This window comes from Lepisma saccharinum, chromosome 4 (genome assembly GCF_977018435.1).
Source record: "Lepisma saccharinum chromosome 4, izLepSacc3.1, whole genome shotgun sequence".
In the NCBI taxonomy this organism is placed as follows: Eukaryota; Metazoa; Arthropoda; class Insecta; order Zygentoma; family Lepismatidae; genus Lepisma; species Lepisma saccharinum.
The window spans coordinates 77,387,135-77,406,949 of NC_139232.1; the positions used below are offsets into that span (position 1 = coordinate 77,387,135).

The following is a 19,815-nucleotide window of genomic DNA, read 5'->3' on the forward strand; positions in this document are numbered from 1 at the left end:
TGCAAAAGGCAGTAAAACATTTGGAAGCAAAATTAGATGCTTTCAAAACAAGTTTCGCATCATTTTCATGATTTTTTTAATACATTTATTTCAGGCACGTATCTAGAAATGTTTCCGGGGGGGGGGGGTCCAAACCAAGTGTCTAAGGAATAATAATAATGTTTAAATTAAAATAATTAAATTAAATCAAATTAATACTTAATTCCAGTATTATATTATTATTACACGAATAGGTAAAAAGCCTGTAAAGAATAGAGACCCCCCCTAAATACGTCCTTGATTTATTTCCATATGTCAATATACACTTCTCATAGTTAACAACTAATCTTTACAATTGTTTTGTAGTTGAGTTATTGTTCTAAGTCAATTTTATGCACAGATAGGCTAATTGGGACTGGACCTACAGTTTAAAGTAGGATCCGAACCACTATGGGCCCCACTGGGAACCCTGATTACTTATTAGCTAATTTACATTATTACTGCTTTACATACATTAAGAATTGTTCATGAAAATCTGAATTTACTTAGTAGGTACTGGAAATCGTGCCTAACATTTACGTGGTAGTCCAGTTTATAGGGTGCCTGACTACCATGACACATTTCATATACACATTTTTACAGCAATGTACCTGCATGGACTGGCTCTGTGATTGCCACAACCTCTATTAAATGAGTACCTGGGTGCAACACTGGGGGTAGAGCCATGGTGGTGTAGGGCATCTGAATGCCATGCGGGAGACCCGGGGAGGGTGATCTAAAGTCTGAATTCTTCCAGCCTTGTCTGACTCTGGGGGATAAAGGAGGCCGGAGCATAGTGCTGATCACATCACCTCCAAAATGGCCGAGATCGAGATTATGTGGGGTCCTATCCCCTAAATATGCCTTCACGGCACGGTACTATATGTATGGGGAACTTTAGCTTACCTTTACCTACCATATAACTGCAATTTTAAAATTAATCTAGCAACAGTGCAAAAATTTATAAGAACATGTATATTGTTTTGATTTAATGTACAGAAAACAGACAAACATTAAAAAAATACATACTGTACTTTTTCTTTTAGTATTGAATTTTAAAATGAAGGTGCCAGGTGAAACTTTTCAGTCACCATGGCCACCGGGCTCTCAGTATTTGTCTACCCCTGATTGCTATGATTTTTTGATAATTGAAATTCCCTGACATTTCCAGGTTTCCCAGTCGAAAAATATTTTTTTTGTAGACATGTTTATCAACCATGATCTTTGCTTTGGAACCTTGTATTTTTCAATTAAATATATAGGTTTATTAATTATGAAGTATATACACAGCTATTAGCTGAAATGTAGTAAATGGTCAACACAATACTATTTAATGAAAAGAAATAACCCGAAGTGACCCCAGTATATGTCAAATTCCTCCCTTCCCAGCAAATTTTTATCACTTTTTTTTAAAAAGCAATTTTTATTTTACATGCACAAACACACGTGAAAATTCAAAGAATAACGTAACATGAGTGTTGTAGGTTCATGTCACAAATATAACGGATGAAGATGAGAACACTGGGAAACATGTGCCACGGTGCATACTATAGAACACTTTATACACTCATGCAAATTCATCACATTTTCCTTAGATATAGCTTTTGTATATATTTTTTTACTACATAGGGCATCAAATATTGTTCAAAATGAAATGATGTATGGTTTAAAAATTGTAACCCTATTGAGATAATAAATAATAATAATAATAACAGTCGAATTCACACTATGTTAAAACCAGCACAGTATATTATGCATTATGTAAAATGTACTGCTGTACAAATCTGCAATATCTATTTGATTATCTTGGGTGATATTTGGTAACAACAGTTGAGATGAAATGCTTCCGTAGAATAGTTGGTAAGACAAGAAGAGATAGAGTACGTAATGAAAGAATCAGAGAAGAATTAAATCAGAAGCCAATAGAAAAAAAAACTAACTGACACAATGACAATTAAAATGGTTCGGACATGTGGTCAGAATGGACGAAGATAGAAAAGCAAAATAATTTATGGAAGCTAGAACAGAGGGAAGGAAAACAAGAGGTAGACCCCGGAAGACATTCGAAAAAGGAATAGAAGAAATAGGACAAAAGAAAGGAAAAGGAACAAGAGAATTGAAGAGGACTGCAAAGGAACAGGAGAGATGGAAGGAGTGGATAGAGGCAACCCGACACTATGAGGCAAAAGGGGAAAGAGGAAGAAGAAGAAGGGTGATATTTGGTATACTGACAACACTGGTAATGCTCTAGACACTGTTCAGACTTCTGTTTCTAAAGTATGCAACACTGATTTAAGTTTCTGGAGTCATTCAATAAGGTTTCAAATATATAACTGAAATGAGCAGACATATAAATTCATGTTCAAGACGTAAGAAAAATGAATTGCTTTCAGAGGTAGCAAGAGGACACATTACATGTTTTATTATGTTTGTGCTTCACATGGTTACATTCCTACCAAAGCAGAACTTTAACATCTTGCTTTATTTCAGTCTAAATTTTATTAAAAAAGGAGCTGGACTAAATATCACGAGAGTACCACAAGTTATAAATTTAAAATGCTTTGATTTTGGCAATGACTTCGTATTCTATCTTTGCATACAAGAAGTATTGGTGTCACTTACTAATAAAATATCACTGTAAAATTTCACAGGATTTAAATTTTTAATTTGATTTCACTGTAAAATTTCACAGGATTTAAATTTTTAATTTGATTTTCAATTCACAGTGTTTTTGAGGTCACAAAACATAACTTTGATTAAAAAAAAATATTACTGTTTATTAAATATTTCTTTAACAGGAAAGTTTTGATTTCATAGTAAACACTGTGCTGAATAAAAATACTCAAGTTCTATGGTATTCAGGTGGTATATTTCATGACATGAAACTGTCTCTGATAGTCCACTTTGTGAACAATAAAGCTAATCTGGACTGGACCTACAGTTTAAGGTAGAATTCGAACCATTATGTGCCTCCACCGTGCATCAAACACAGACCTTTTGATTACAAGGCAACAACGCTACCACTGTGCCGTCGGGGAGGACCATGCTCCGCATTAGAAGCTAATGGTATAAATATTGGCGGAGTAAAAAATCACTGCCAATTTTCCTGATATATTGATAATAGTAAATATTTATTTGTCCCATCCATAACATGTACAACACACAACTTATCTTACATCCAGAACTCAGTTCCCACCCATGGCACCAATTTGAATGACTGCTTCCAGATAGGAGTAATCTGTCACCTCCCTTGATCTACAACGATATTCACCTCCCAACAGCACCAGGAACAATCATAGGTGTCAGTCATGAATGCAAACATACATTCGAGAGTCAGCATCCTCACTGAATAACACTGGTGGTAACAGTTCCAAATGTTTAATGTTGCAAGTTTTATAAGGGGATTGGGAACTCTTTTAGAAAACTAGAAATGACAGTGAAAGCAAATTTGAAGCTTCGAGAAAATAGTATAGTATAGCTCACGTAAGCACCTGTACTTCTCAGTGGGTAGCAAATCTTCGTTTACTGTCGTCTTGGATACAGCTGTATTTTAACATGAGGCTCAAAGGGGTGGCATGCTTGCTTCACGAGATACCAAATGATCCACCTAATCCAATTAAAGCATATCCAAAGAATAAAACCCATTTGCACCCCCAAACATGATGCGGATTTAAGCAGCATTTGCATTTTGCCCAGTTTTTATTGGGAAAAAAAAATAAGAAGAAAAAACAGGCAAAACTGGGTTTTATTGTTGTTTTTTTTCAGGTTATGGTTTTCGGAGATACCTAGTTTCACGTTCTACCCATAAGGCTAGCCTTTGCTCCAGTTGGGGCATGAGATTCCATTATACTCAGGGTTTGGGTGTTAGGTGCATTTACTAAGAGTTACCAAATTTTTTGCCAGCGAGATACAGAGAAAACTCATATAAAGTTTTACATATAAAGTTTATTCAACACCACATTTAGACAAGAATGGAGCTTAGACCCATTACAGTAGGGTTATACAGTTATATATATGGAAATGTCCACTGTTACCGGGGTTTCACTTTTATCTCCCAGCGCCCAAGAGACGGGGTATTAACAGGCTATCCTATCTAAATTTCTCGCCGGTTAGGCTTCTCTCGCTAGAAAGCAGAGTGGGTACTCTCACTGTAAAGTGGAGTATGCTTCTCTCTCACCCGAAGGTGGTGTGTGTTCTCTTGCCCGTGGGAAGAGTCCAACTGAGCTGCTAGCCATGCTCACCTTTATAAAGGGTCAGCGATGCTAGCATAAGCGAGTAGAGGAAATAAAAACCATAAAAAGTGTATTCAACAATGAATATTAACTAGGCTACATACAAAAATTAAATCTCCAATACATTAGATTCTAAGGAAGCTTATTCATATAGAGGTGGATCCCGTACAATTTGTAACGAGACGTGTTCATTACACCTTCACTGATGCTATGCGTGGTCTTGCTCCAGAGATAGATTTTTAGCGGTTCTATTTTTTTTAGAGATAGGTTGCTGGCCTAGGTCAAACCCCCACTTACTTGGAGCTCCAGGGATTTTCTGATAGGGGTTTACTCCCCATAGAAGGATTGGCTTCACTATGCCTAGTGTTCCTTCTACCCTTTGGATTTCTGTTGGGGTAGCCTTCCCCTAGCCTTTGGAGATCCTACCTTTCCTGCAAGGTAGCAGGGGCAGTGCTTATTTAATGGCGGCACTTTCTTGCCATGTTGTAGTGCTGTTATTGGGTTCTTCTGGGGATGATCCTGCCAGGTAACATTCTCCCCAGACCCTGATAGCACTACTGCCTCGGTCCAAGACTGACTTCGCTTTATCCGCAGCTGACCACCATATCTGGTGGCCAGTCATTATCCGCCACCTGCGACCCACCCAGTAGCTGAGGCACTACTACAAACACATTTCTTATCTCATTTATTTCATATGCCATAGACCATTAAATAAACCAAAAATACTATGGAACATAATTTTTTCAATCCGCTTCAATACAGATTCTTCAATCTATCACAATTGTTCTCTCATTAGCTTTCTGGATGTTTCAAGCATAAATACCTCCTCTGTGTATTAGCATGCCAAATTTGTCTGGCTGATTTTGTTAAATACATCATCCAAAATATCAGGCTGGTATGAAAATGGCAATTCCTATGGTGAAAACATTAGTGATCCCCATTTTGGTCCCACAACACTCCCCCAAACATGCACTATATTTCAAAATATTTATTGTCAACCTATAGCTTAATTAATGCCCTAAAATTCTCAATTGTGAGAGCTTCTTTTCTTAATCTCCAGAAATGTAGTTTAGGCATTTGAAAGTGTCATCAGAATTTGGAAGCTACCAGCCTATGAAAAATCAATAAATATTATTTTTTAATAATCTAAAAAAAACACAAGGAAAAAACTAGGCTCGGCCCCGGGCCAACCCTGGTCTATATCCAAGACAACCAGGGCTAGATTGGCCCAAGTTCCTCTTGATTAATTGGGATTTCATCATGCCACGTTCGCAATTTTTACATGGTTCGATTTCAATTTACGTTGTTAAAACATACTGTGGAGTTTTAGAGATTACTTACTGCATGTTTCCTTGACACTGTTTTTTTCACTTCCATATAATCCTAAACTTGGCAAACCGCCATTTGCTTACCATCGTCTTGGTTACAAACTGCTCCTGTCTTCTTCACATGTGTGAGGTACATAGGGGTTTCCAGTATCAGTTCACGAATTCTAGCCATTCGACACGTCTGACTACCATGCTAAAGGTTCCGGGTTCGATCCCTGGCCGGTTCAAATCCGGGAACTTTTCTAACGTTGGAAGCGGCCCCGCCGCCTACCCAGCGTCGAATGACATGGGTGCCTGGAGAAACCCTGGGGGGTAAAGGCGGTCAGGGGCATGATGCTGATCACATCATCCCTACTCACGACCGGATCAAGAAAGTGTGGGGCATTACCCCCACACCCCCATTACCCCCACACCCCCTACCTCCATGGTTAACCTTACCGCACAACACTACGGCAAATTTGCGTTCAGACATCAGACGAGTATTGCCTATATGGGAATGCTGCTTTCATGCTTAGGTTTGGTTTCCATAGCATTTCCTTCATAATCCTATTTGCAAAATTACTATTCATTTGATACGTTCAGTTGTATTACCTCAGATGTCACTACTGATGTTCTCAAACACAAAACCCCTTCGAGCCTCCTGTGAACACACAAGAAGAGAAAAACAGCTACCTGTTTTATCCTGTGTTATGCATGAAGTTTGCAAAACTGGAATTTTTGAACAAGGTAATTCCAACATCTCATTTCACCTATACTTCGGACTTTATCGAAATGAAAACTGTGATAATTACTTTCAGTAAGGTTCCAAATTACATTCACATTCATTCCCAGTACTTTCCGATACTTCTATAAACAGAAAACATGCTTGTGTAAGTTGTTTTTTTTTCACCATCACAATAGTTACTTTTTTGGAATTCAAACATTGCTCATTACCTTAAGGAAGGTTCAAATTTTGTGTGACAATTACTGCCAACATTCTATGATAATTTGTCTTCCTTCCAGAAAATTTTGAAAAAATCATAAAACAATGGGAACTATTTCCAGGCAATATCCTGGTGCACCCTCCTATTGCCCTTCTGAAAAAACACATTTGGTGCCTTTCCCTCTCCCCCCTCCTCCACTGCTCACAATCAGCACCCATTGAGGAAAATTGTCACTGCCCTCTTGGTAATCCCAGTCCGGGTGGACGAATGGCTGTTTGCAAACAAACAAACATATGTAGGAGCACAAAGAAGGTACACATAATTCCCCAGAAAGCACGCACAGAGTAAGTAATCATTAATCACTAATAGGCTAGGATGAAGTAGGTATTATCTAACCTTGCTACTTTTTACATATTTTCCCCGATAAATAGCTATTTGCGAAACTCTAATCTGCGCTAATCGCAAGCTACAAATTTACTTCCACAATCACTTCAAGTATTTTACAAGGCTTCCATAGTGTTCCTTTAAAAAAATTGCGAAAATTATGGTACTTATCCGATAAGGCCCGAACACCTCTCACTAGTTTATTTCCTTAATTTTAGCATTGATACATACCTATTCTGCATGGCGGTAGATTCTTTAAGGTGAAGTTATGCCTTTTTCCATAAAATAGTGTCAACTCTTCATATTACACGTCATTATTTGTCTTCCTTGTTATGCTTGGGTTAACAGACAATATGGCGTGCACTCGTCATGGATCATCGCGTGTCGTGCTTGTGTTTTGTCGATTTGGAGTGGGTATGCAGTGTTTCAACCTTAACTGAAAAATACCTATATTCGTGTTCATTATGTCATCATAAACCATTGACGGATAGCCCCACGAACCATTCATGGATAGTGCCAAAAACCATTCACGATAGCCCCACGGACCATTTCCAGCAAGGATGGGTTAGGTTAGGTAAGCATAGTTAAAAAAAAAAGGAATGTTTGGAAACTTTGAAAACTTTCGACGCTCCTGCCATCTGCACGTACATAATGGAAACAGCGGCCTAATGTTACAGAAGATGCAAGTTCCTTACGTAACAACTGATTATTTATTGTTCTGCAGCATTCTATGGTGAAGTTTTTAGTTTCCGCGAAAGAAAATACCTCGAAGAACCTCGACAATGATACAAAAAGTGATTTCCGTAAGGGTACTTGTTTACTATCCTTCGGACATATTTATTTATTTCTACAGAAGAAACTACTTACCGTAATAAGTTCCTGTAGCATTGTTGAACATCGGGAAGGTGTTTTGTGTGATGTGGGAATGTTTCATAGCTGAAATTCATGTTGTTCGTTGAAAATTAATTCTCTGACGGAGAATAGCTAGCCCTACGAACCATTGGCGCGTGGATAGGTTAGTTCTGTTAGGTTAGGAAACATAGTTAAAATTTGGTGTCGTGTTAGTATCAGGATCTAGATATTGGAAATAATTGCGAACCATTGGCGCTAGCCCCACGAACCATTGGCACGTGGTTAGGTTAGTTCTGTTAGGTTAGGAAACATAGTTCAAATTTCATCAAAACAACGTTGATACACCTTCAGGAATGTTCCGCGAAGCAGATACGTGAGTACGAATGTCAAAAACTGACGAAACAAAAAAATTAGAGGTGTCCGAAGGATAGTAAATTTTTACCAAACTATGTTTATAATGACCCTTAATTTTAACTATGCTTGCCTAACCGGTACTACTTTACTATACCTGAGACACCTGGGAATCAGTTCTTTCGCACTTTTTTACATTGCTAACGTACTATTCTGCATTCCGGAACACTTATTTAGGTGAAATAATTTAATTTGTTAGGAAAGTAATGTATATTTCTTACATTTACGAGTACTTACTGTTCTTGTTTATTTCCACACACAACATGGCGATAGCTTACCGTCGATCGTTCCTTGAGCCAGAAAAACCATTGACGTTAGCCCAAAAATTCCCGATAGCCCCACAAACCATCACGGGGACGAGGTATGCCTACTAGGTTAGGTTAGGCCTGTTAGGTTTGGTTCCATTAGCACTCCTTTCGTTCAATTTAGCATATACGGACAATACGAGAGCGTATTGTGCTCTCATGCAGGAAGCAAATGGCGGCAGCAGCAATAGCGCGTCGGAAATAGATTTTCGTACAAAACCACATGCATTCGCATTAAAATGAATCAAAATTACATTCCCGAACATCAACAACGCTACAGAAAATGATTTGCGTAAGTAATTTCTCCTGTAAATTTGAAGAAATCTGTCTCAGGTATAGTAAAGTGTTACCGCCTAACCTTACCGTGAATGGTTCGTGGGGCAAACATGTTTTCCACCTTTACGCAAAATGCCATTTTCTCATATGCAAATCAACGCTCTCATTTATTGCACAACACTTGAGCAACGTTGGTAGCAAGACCGTAGTGCGGAGAGGAAGATGTCTTCATATCGTTTCCATGTTAGTGTATGGAGAATCACAGCGGTAATTGACAAGGTTATTTTGCAATTTCTGGACGTCACCGCCAATTTCCAACTGCAGATTCGTGATTACGAAGCCAATACTTCCGGTATTGTAAATTCAATTCGGTAACAGTTTCATGCATCGGAGACACATTTCTTCAATTTTACACAAGAAACTACTTACGGAAATGAGTTTCTCCAAGGTTTACAACCTCCGTCGATATATATTTTTCCTAAAACTTCATCCTACAATGCAGCAGAACAATAAATAATCACTTTTCATGTAATAATATTGCGCATTTTGTGAAAATCGACAACATCATGCCGTTGTATCCAAGATGTACCTGCAGATGGCTCTAGCGTCGGAAGTCACGCGATCTCGCTAGTGGAATCAGGGTTTCCAAACGCGCAATTTTTTTCGAGAAACGCGATTTTTTTTCTTCGAGAAACGCGCGGTTTTTTGTCGAGAAAGGAAAATGGTTTTTCGATGAATTTAGGGGTGAAATGGGTGCTAATGGAACCTAACCTAACAGGCCCAACCTAACCTTGTGTGAATGGTTCGTGGGGCTACCCGTGGATGGTTTTTGGGGCTACCGTCAATGGTTTTTGGGGCTAACGTGAATGGTTTGTGGGGCTATCCGTGGATAGTTTTTGGGGCTAACGTCAATGGTTTTTGGGGCTAACGTGAATGGTTTGTGGGGCTATCCGTGGATGGTTTTTGGGGCTAACGTCAATGGTTTGTGGGGCTACCCGTGCATGGTTTTTGATCCCCGGTTTTTTACAACTTTCATGCACAATAGAGTTGGAAACATTGATATTCGAAAACAAAAGAAGCGTTACAATTCGCAAAGCAAGCGATATCGCACCGTGACGTGCTTTCAGTAGCATTAAGGAAAATGGTTTATTTTAGCAGAAAAAGTGTTTGTTTTCGTGCAAAAAGCATATTGACACCTTCCACTATGTTCCGCAATACATAATTGGTAAGTACAAACCACGAGAAAGACAAAATATCAGATTTAAATGTGTCTCCGATGCATGAAACTGTTACCGTAAATTCATACCGAAACGGTTACCAAAACAAGACTAGACATTTTGCTAGGCTAGTTTTCAAATTCCCTGACTTTTCTCGATTTCCAGGTTTCTCGCCGCTCTGTATGTTGAAAATCTAGTGATGTTCCGATATTTCTCGTTTGAAAATTACTGCTTGACCCAAAGAAAACTACTGGAATATTTTGTTCAAAATAAAACCATTAAGTGTGGCTAATTACGAGTGCTAATAATATTGTAGAACCAATGAAGCATCTTTTCTGTTATGATAAACTATGTATGTATGTATGTTATGATCTGTATAGTTGTTTCTACATATTTTATATTTCACTCACTTCTTATTGTACAACTCCTCTAATTTTGCCCATTCTTCGGCTGCACTAGGATCCGCTTCGTTTTGTTTGGAGGAGAGATACTGGTGTACATCTTTAGTTCCAACCACCGCCATGTTTAACATGAAAGCTGAGATCTGAGATGACAGTAAATTTTAGATGTCATTTGTCTGTGTCTTCCTTTCAGCAATAGTGATAAATATTTATCCTCGTGCTGTTCGGGAAATCTTTTTAAAAACTTGAAATCCCAACGTTCGAGATGGGTAAATGTTCAAAATGCCAAAAGGTCGTGGAATCATTTTTCCAAAGCCGGAATCGCGACGGAGAATGTTTTCCCGATCCTGCTAGCTGCTACCAATCTTTTGGAACTCCGCACACGCCTAGTTTGGACCATCGAGATGGTTTGAAGTTTCAACTTCACGTTGATTGAACCTTGGACCATGTTCATGGAATAATTTTATGGATGAAAGAAAGCATGAAATGTTTGTTCCATACGCACATACTTACAGTGCATTTAAAATGTCCTTATTATTATTAAATATTATTAATATTTGTTATGGCATTTCGGGATTTCTCTAATTTCAACGTCGCGTGTCCTCGTAGACATGAAAATGTGCAAGAAGAAAATAAAAACTAACTGTGTTCTCGCAGTGTTGGACTAACTGATTAATCAATAGCTTCTATTTTCATTGATTCAATATAAAGCCAGTCTCAAACGGTGGTTAAGTAGGCCCCCACTTCCCTGCCCATCTCCGACTCGAAACTACCGTAAGTTTTTTTAAGTCTTCAGTTCGCCAAGGCAGCAAAAGGGGTCTCACACTCTGCACCAAGTACAAATGTAACAAGACGATATAGGTATATACACAAACATTACTCCCCTCCAGACTATTAGAAAGTTGTTCTGGAACACTCTAGCAGGTGGCTTTCTCTTGTAAACTGTACTTTCACCTAAAAGACTAAACATATTTTCTTCCATCTAGAATGTGGTTAGACTCTATATCTTTCTACTTCTCTCCTCTTTCTCTCTTGTTCTTTCCACTCTTTCTAACACTTTAGTCCATTCTTTGTTTATCTTCAGTCACACATTCAAGTTCATTGTGTCTTCTTCACCTTTCTCGGGACGGAATTTTTTTTCCCGATCCCGGTCCCGACTTTTCGAGATCCTGCACACCCCTAGATTAAGTTAACGGATAGGGCATAGTTCATAGTGTATAAATAATAAATATCATGCACTAAATATATATATATATATATTTCATAACTTTGGGAGTTTCTCTGCTTTCACCGATTCCAAATCCCTCCGTTGAATTACACATAAACGCAACTAGAAAAAAACAAAAAAAAAGCGTAGTGTAAGCATCTGAATTTTTGTATTATCGACCCGTGGCAGCTAAGGACGCACCAAATAACCTTTAGTTTAGTGCTTTTTGTGCATAAACAGAGACCCGTAACTAGAGGAGGGCAGGGGGCAACTGCCTTCTCTGAGAGCCTGCTTTGCATCCCCGTGAAAAATACAGAACACATTCCTAAATGGAATTCTCACTAATCTTTACAATTATATCATGTGTTACTCTAACAACATAACAAAGATTTTGTGATTTATTAGGGTGTATGGGATTCCGTATAATGTCGTATCTAGGTGGGGGGGATTCCATTCCAGATTCAGACTTCGGTAAATGATTTCGCAATTTTCAGTATCTAGAACAGTTGTGGCATTTTGAGTATTTTTGTATTAAAGGTGCCTAATGTGTTCGGATGTTTTTCTTGGATGTGTTGCTACGAACTTGGAACTGCTTAATGTTTTGTTTCCCAAGTCTACCTTTTGGTAATAGTGATTCATGTGGTAGAGAGAGGGAGTGGATATTTGATTTCTGTTACTTAGCGTTGCTTTTCTGTCACTTCTAGCTAATCACAACAATGAGTAATGACGTGAAATTGATAAAGAGACACTCATAAACAGTGCCGTAACCACAGGTGTGCAGATGGCATTGTCCCCCGCCCAGGACCTTGGACGGAAGTTCATTCTAGAGTCGTTTTCACGTTCAGAAGACACAGCGGCGCTTATGGAGAAACCGCACAGTGTTGCCAATACAGCGCTAGCTCATGTCGCCGGGAAATGATGACCTTCCTTCACAATGAAGGTGTTACATATTTTGTATATATATAATGATAATTATATGTAATTATTAATATTAATATTATACTGTGAACGTTACAGTTACCCTTTTTACTCTGATCCATTGCGATCACTACACACGCGAGTGTAATGCACGAATATGACACTTCAGAAATCACTTAAAAAAGTAAAAATCACTGAGAGCTCACACAATTGAAAACACTTTTTCGGGAGAGGGAAAAAGTCTAAACAGACCAAAGCAGATCTCTCACTCAAGTAAGGGGAACCTGGCACATGGGTTAAACTCAAGTTGCAACCCAAACAAACAAATGAGTTATGGCCCACGTGAACTGATAAGACGTGAATGACTCAAGCAAGGCATGTCATATTTCTATCTTGAAGCCCCATATTTTGTCACGTGTTAGAAAGCTTTTCAAAGGTTAATATGGTGTCTATGAATTTATGTGTACGTTGGAAATTGAAAGGTGATCTTCATTTCAGTATTAATGTCGACAGTAATGTAAACGAAAACAACGTGTATTTGCAACAGCACCAGGGTTGGCATGTTTAAAACACTTTGTTTTAAACGTTTAAAACACACGGCTTTGTTTTTTTACAAATGTTTTAAACGTTTAAAACAATGTGTTTTAAACATATTTTTTTTACAAGTGTTTAAAACACATTGAGTAACCTTATGTTCTGACGTCACGGGAGAAAGCTTTTTAATTTTAGGCTAAATGCCTATGTTGTTAGGTTAGGCAAGGTAGCAAAATTGTTGTGCGACAAGAAAGACCCGTGCTTTACTGTAGAAATCGAAACCTCTCAGTTCCTTGTTTCGTATCGTCCTGTAAGTTTGAGACCGGTGGAAGCTTGAAATGGAAACTAATATCTAAATACATAATGCGTGATTTTGATCATGACGATTTCTTTTTCTTTTACGATACGATTCATTGGTCTGTATAACTGAATGAAGCGCAGATGCTTACTTTGGTAACATAATTTTGTACTTTGAAAAAAATCATCTGGAGAATCTATTATGACACTGCAGGGTTTTTTTCTGCTATATAAACTGTTCAGGCAGCAGGAAATATTTCACCGTGATTTTTTTCAGGACGAGGATAGGAATTCTATAATATTTAGTTTCTTGAAATTTAGATGAATATAAATCCTAACCTACTTCAGTAGTGGCGGAAAAGGGGGGGCTATTACCAATAACTTTTGTCCCTGCAGTCACGGGCGCCGACTTGTCAAAATTATTGGGGGGGGCTCTGATCACTAAAATAAATTAATGAATGACTCACTCTCTCCTTTTTTTAAGTTTTGGCCTCAGTGTTCGGAATCTCATAAAAGCTAGGGATGTGCGGGACCCCGAAAAGTCAGGACCGGGATCGGGAAAAAAATTCCCGTTCCGATCCGGACTTCGGGAAATGATTTCCCGAATTTTCGGGATCCCGTGCAGTCGGGAAATACCGAATGCTCATTTGAAAATGTTATTTCTCGACGTTTTCTGCATTGTCAATTTCTGGAACTTACCGTAAATTGTTAGTTTTTAATCCAGGAATCACTTAAAGTGAAAATGACGTGTATAATTCGAGATTTTCAGAGCTTCGGGAAATTTTGAACTTTTCCAGACTCAGTAGGGAAATTGAAAATTTTTCCCGTCCCGATCCCGTCCCGCACACCCCTAATAAAAGCCCATGAATTCCTCAAAAATATCATTTTTTTATTCACAGTTCGAAAGCAGAATGTTAATTGTCCACGGATGGATATATCACAAGTTTCGTCAACCATAATAGCAAAATATTCCCGACTTTTATTATCTGCTACCACGGAGCGCAAAACAGATCTCCCTAATATATCAATGATCTCGTTCTGAATGTCATGCGAGAGCCATTTGTAGCCCGAACGTCCCATCCACTACCCTAGCTGATGCACATCGTCTTTTGAAACTCCTTTTTGGTAAAAATTTTAACAATACTCATAATTACATACTTAGTATATACTAGTAATAAATCATGCGTTTTGCTGTCTCTGGTCATAGCCTCCCCAAAGTTGATGGTTTAGCGGTTTCAGTCCCCCAAAGTTGATGGTCTAGAAAATTTTAAATGTGTATTAAAAGTTCAGTTCATGTGGCACAATTCAGAGTAAACTTTTCAAGAGAAGCAAAATAATACATTAGATCCTCTTAAGCAAAATTTATTTGGGTGGCTCTGCCCCCACATTGTCAATATTGGGGGGCTCGAACCCCCCCCCCCAGCCCCAGGGAGTCGGCACCTATGCCTGAAGTAGAGGTGTGCGGGATCCCGAAAAGTCGGGACCGGGATCGGGAAAGAAAATTTCCGTCCCGATCCCGACTTCCGGACTTTTTGGGATCCCAAGCAGTCTGGAAATTCCGAATGGTCATATTAAAACTTAGTCAATTCTAGACGTTCTCTGCTTTGTGGTTTTTTACCAGAAGTGCAAAAACAAGCACTTAAGATGGAAATTCCGGGTAGAATTCGAGATTTCAAGAGCTTTGGGAAATTTCGAATACATCCCGTCCCGAAAGTTTTCCGACTTTTTCGGGAAATTGAGAATTTTCCCCGTCCCGAATGTCGGTATTTAAAGAATTTCCCGTCCCGACCCAAAAAATTCTGTCTCGCCCATCCCTTCCCTGCAGTATGGTAAACCTTATCTCCAAAGGGAAATAAACTCTCCTTGTCGCCACTGTACAAATAAAAATGAGTATTTTTTCTCTTTGACGACTTTAACTATAATTTACTGGGAAAAGGTTGAATTTGTTTTGTTTAAAACATGTTTAAAACATGTTTTTTTAAACTCATGTTTAAAGCTATGTTTAAAACAAAAAAATATGTTTTAAACAAAAAAACAGTTTGTTTTGTTCTTTTTAAAAAAAACACAAATTTTGCCAACCCTGAACAGCACTAATGTTGCTCACAACAGCAGCATTGGAAATAATTGTCAATTATTAAATTTAAGTAATTTCAATTCTATTATAACAAACTGCATGAAGTTCATATTTTTACTGAATGGAAATAAAATAACAACTCGAAAACTTGGTGGTGATAGCCGGAATGCTGCGGTGAGTCGGCTCAAGATGACTAGACAACGTTTCCTTACTTCGCGCGCGGTTCGGGTTAAAAAGAAACTCCAAATGCATGGAAGTAATATTTCTGGGAACCTTTGAGTGGTTATAAAAAATAATTTCATTATTTTCTCCACAACTTTGTCGCTGGAAGTTTTTACTTGGAATTACAGAACAAAAAATGGCCAGCGACGACATTTTCTACTGCATGAATATAAAAAATCTCCACATACTTTATTTGAATATTTTTTAATGCGAATATGCTTTAAAGTATTGATAAATTCTGAGTACCACCGTCACCTATGACAATTAAAAAACAGTGTCAATTTTTTTAATAATGAATGCTTCAATTTTACGGCATGTTTCAACGTTAGGAATGAAAACAATGTAAAAATTGTGTTTTCACGGAAAATTTGCGTTTTTAATTTATCTAAAATTATGTAAGCAAGTTACCAGTTTTTTGTGTTCACCATCGTATTCTCTACAAAATTTCCTGCAAAACTGCAGGTACCGATTTTACTTAAGCTAAATTTGTAAGTCCAGAAATTTCACAACAGCGCGCTCGTATTTCCCATAAGAAAAGCATTGCCCATAAGAGCTTGTGTCTTCTGAACGTGAAAACGACTCTAGGGGAAGCAAACACTGAAGTAAAAAAACAAAAAACTAGGAGAATCTGAGAATAGCAGGACAATTGGATACCCATGATGGAATTAGTTTATTACGTGTTCCTTGCATTTTTCTTCCAGACGGTCAAGGGCACTTGCAAGGTGCACAGAGGGTCAATTGCCCCCTATCGATTTCAAAATTTATACAAATAAAAATACATTTCGTAAAATGTTTTTGCTCGCTTCGCTTGCAATGTCTGCTATTCTTATGGTCCAAATTCAGAGCCAGAGCTATGGGGCGGCGGGAGTCGGCCATGGGAGCCAAACGATCTATATGAAAAAGATGTTAAACAGAATACCATGGCGCTCCGTAAATTATTGGGCCCTATTAAAACAATTTCATTCTATGACACTTAATATGAAATATTAATGATGACACTGTAATCCAAGAAGTCATTGATCAATCAAAGGATTCCTATTTGTTTGTCAGGTGTCAAAACATGTATTTCAACTATAATATAATACAATTTACACACTATTTTGCAAAATGGTTAACGTAACCAGTAGGCAAACATTGTCTGTAGTGATGCAAGAGTCTCCCCTTTGAAGGAAATAGAGTCCGTGGTGGACTAAGGACCCATGTTTTAATGTTTTAGCAAGTATAAAAAAGTACTACAAATTTTTACACAATTGTAGATAATTTGTAACCATTATTATTTAATTAATTTGATTTTTCTTGCATAACACAACACAATGGTGTTGTTGGATTCTCGTTAGATTCCTTTGTGCGTAAAAATCTTGCATAATGGAAACTAGAGGGAAACATTATCAAGCACGATTTATAAAAGGCTCCGTTAATCAGTTGCAGAGAGGCCCAAAGCTGTTGGTAGTACATATTAATTCGCCTATTAACATTGTCGACCTGTAAATATCAAGTAGATACAGTCCCTATTAGCCTATTTATGTTAAACTTTATATTGTTTAGCAATCTGGAAAGGTCATCATTTAAATATTGCTATTTGATGTTGCTGGAAGTTTTTTTTTTGTTCGTTGTGTACCCTGCTATATCTGCCAATGCGACACAATATATTAAATATTTGCCCCCTCTACAAAGGATTCCTCGTTATGGGCCTGCATAAACATAACGCACTTTCCAGATTTCATCAGTGGACTGGCTGGTGCACCGCTGATGCACGCTTCAGGCTTTCCGCATTTCACCGGGGAGCACCAAAGTACAGCGCCAAAGCTTTCACCAGATTATATCATGACGTCATGATGCGGCTGGTGAATCAAAATGGCGTCGTCTGCACTGAAACTTCTTCCGATTCGTGATGTGTTCTGTAAGCAGAAGTACGGAATTGCACGCCGATTTTGTTGCACGGAGAACGAATAAAGTGGATGCAGACATAAACTGTGACATTTTAAATACTACTTCTCCTTCACTTGCACGCAATGAAATAAAATATGCCGATGCATCAAGACATATGTCCATATTCTACAAAAGAATACCAATTAAATTCGTACTGGACATGCAAAATAAGATGTCATTAAGTGAAAATATATAATATTCATGAAATACCTTCTCTGATTTACTCACTGATGGTGATTTTTTTCCTGATAAACGCAGATATGCGTGCGCATTCCGAATCTAACTTTCATTTCTTTCAGTATGAAGCTTTCCGAAATTCACCGAAATTGACGTTATTTTTGGTGCACCAGCCTGATGCACGCTGGTGAAATCTGGAAAGCGCGAATACTTTATTTTGCCGTTTGAGCTACCCTGCCGTTGCGCTTTCATGTATTAATTCCTAGTTTCAGGGGAATGTAATTTTTGGAAACTTGTGACTTGCTTACATAATCTTAATGCTTTGGTAAATACCTTTTTATTATCGATTTACAAAAGAAATTCTTACCTTCATTGGAAATAACGTTTGAATAGCCATCCCACCGCACTCCAATAAAATCTTAGGGCAAGCAAATGACGAACGAAATTATTTAGACACACAACAGGAGTGGTGTATCTAGCGGAAAAGTTTGGCAATGAACAGCCCTATTCTTTCCAATCAAAAGGAGAAACATGGGTGTGTGGGACAGACTTTTTGGGTCGGGACGGGAAATTGTTTAAATTCCGACATTCGGGACGGGAAATGTTCGAAATTTCACGAAGCTCTGCATATCTCGAATACTACACGTCATTTTCACTTGAAGTGATTGTTTTTGCATTTCTGGTACAGAAGCAAACTATTTCCGATAAGTCCCAAACATTTACTAAGCAGAAAACGTTGAGAATTAACGAGTTCTTAAAATGACCATTCGGTATTTCCCGACTACTCGGTATCCCGAAGAGTCGGGAATTCATTTTCCGAAGTCGGGCTCGGGGCGGAAATTTTTTTTCCCGATCCAGGTCCCGACTTTTCGGGATCCCGCACACCTTTAGTTTTTTCCCTGTTATTTCGAAATATGTGCGGCAGAGGGCAATACCATGCAATTAGTCCCCTGCTGTGACATGTTTACAGTCATAATTTTATGTTGCCTTTGCCTTTATCTTAAAACACACCACAGATTGGAGTTCTTCCTTGTCGCACAACAGTTTTGCTACCTTGTGTTCTGACGTCAGATGAGGAATGTTGACGTGCTTAGGTTAGGGCTGGTAAGCTATATTCCATTAGCATAAATACAATGAAAAATTATTATTTTTGCTTAGAGAACTAAACATAGCTGGCCTAACCTAATAACGTAGGCATTTATCCTAATATTAAAAAGACTTTTCCCGTGATGTCAGAACACAACGTTTTTCAAGTTTTGTGCGATAAGTAAGACCCACAGATTGGGAGGCCACCTCCGAACAAATTGCAAACTAACGTGAAAGAACGAAAGTTTTGTATAATCGTTTATTTTGCTGTTTATTATTTTCTTGAACTTGTGAGACCGTCTGTATGTGTGGTGTGAAGATTAGTGCTCGATTGTACTACTTTTGTATCGATATTGTGAATAAAACATGTATTAGTACAATAAGAAAGTTTTAAAACGTCAGATAAAACTTGCCATCCATTGACGAACGTGTAATCATATGGAGCATCTCGCGTCTTACGTTGACTAACTTTCGATATTGTTTATTATTATCTTGAAGAGAATGCACATGTGTAAAGTGTTGAAAGTTCAACGTTTATAATTAGTCTTATACGAAAATGCTGATCGAGAATCAAGAAGTTTTGAAGTCGTGGCTGACAACAAAATTGGAGCCTCTGTAAGTAGGGCATTTGGTATCCATGAAGAATACACTTATGGTAAAATTATAAATAACTTCATCATAGTACCGTGCAGTTCTAGTTGTGATTGGTAACTTCTCTAATCTGTGTGTGTTTTATTCGTATTAATACAAAACAAAATTATGGAATATGGTTTTGAATGTTGAACTGTGTGTGTGTGTGTGTGTATATATATATATATATATATATATATATATATATATATATATATATAATTCGTTTGCTCAATTAGAAATAGAAGAAAAATGTAGTAATGGTAATTGTTGTCTAAAATTACTTGTATGTAAGGGTTACCAGATTTTCAAACATGAAAAATAGGACATTTGTTTACCTACACAAAATGAATTAATTACAACTTGCCTTATTTTTAAAATGAAAAGTTAGTGC

The 19,815-nt window shown here is 37.9% G+C and overlaps 2 protein-coding genes across 6 annotated transcripts in view; one reads left to right on the forward strand and one right to left on the reverse strand.

The window, feature by feature from the left end:
- The window catches only part of Rpn9 (regulatory particle non-ATPase 9), a 42,358-nt gene extending 31,851 nt beyond the window's left edge, over positions 1-10,507 (reverse strand). The window contains exon 1 of one of the 2 annotated variants that reach the window (XM_083121734.1): positions 10,357-10,507. In XM_083121734.1, the coding sequence (XP_082977860.1) occupies positions 10,357-10,478 (122 nt within the window). In that variant the 5' untranslated portion in view covers positions 10,479-10,507. The remainder of the gene's footprint in view (positions 1-10,356) is intronic. The other variant, XM_083121735.1, reaches the window with a different exon arrangement.
- An 8,491-nt stretch (positions 10,508-18,998) lies between these two features.
- swm (Zinc finger protein swm) overlaps positions 18,999-19,815 on the forward strand; it is a 103,857-nt gene continuing 103,040 nt past the window's right edge. For 3 of the 4 annotated variants that reach the window (XM_083120822.1, XM_083120819.1, XM_083120820.1), the window contains exon 1: positions 18,999-19,406. In XM_083120822.1, coding sequence (XP_082976948.1) covers positions 19,348-19,406 — 59 coding nt within the window. In that variant the 5' untranslated portion in view covers positions 18,999-19,347. Of the gene's footprint in view, positions 19,407-19,427; positions 19,447-19,815 lie in introns of those variants that run through there. The other variant, XM_083120821.1, reaches the window with a different exon arrangement.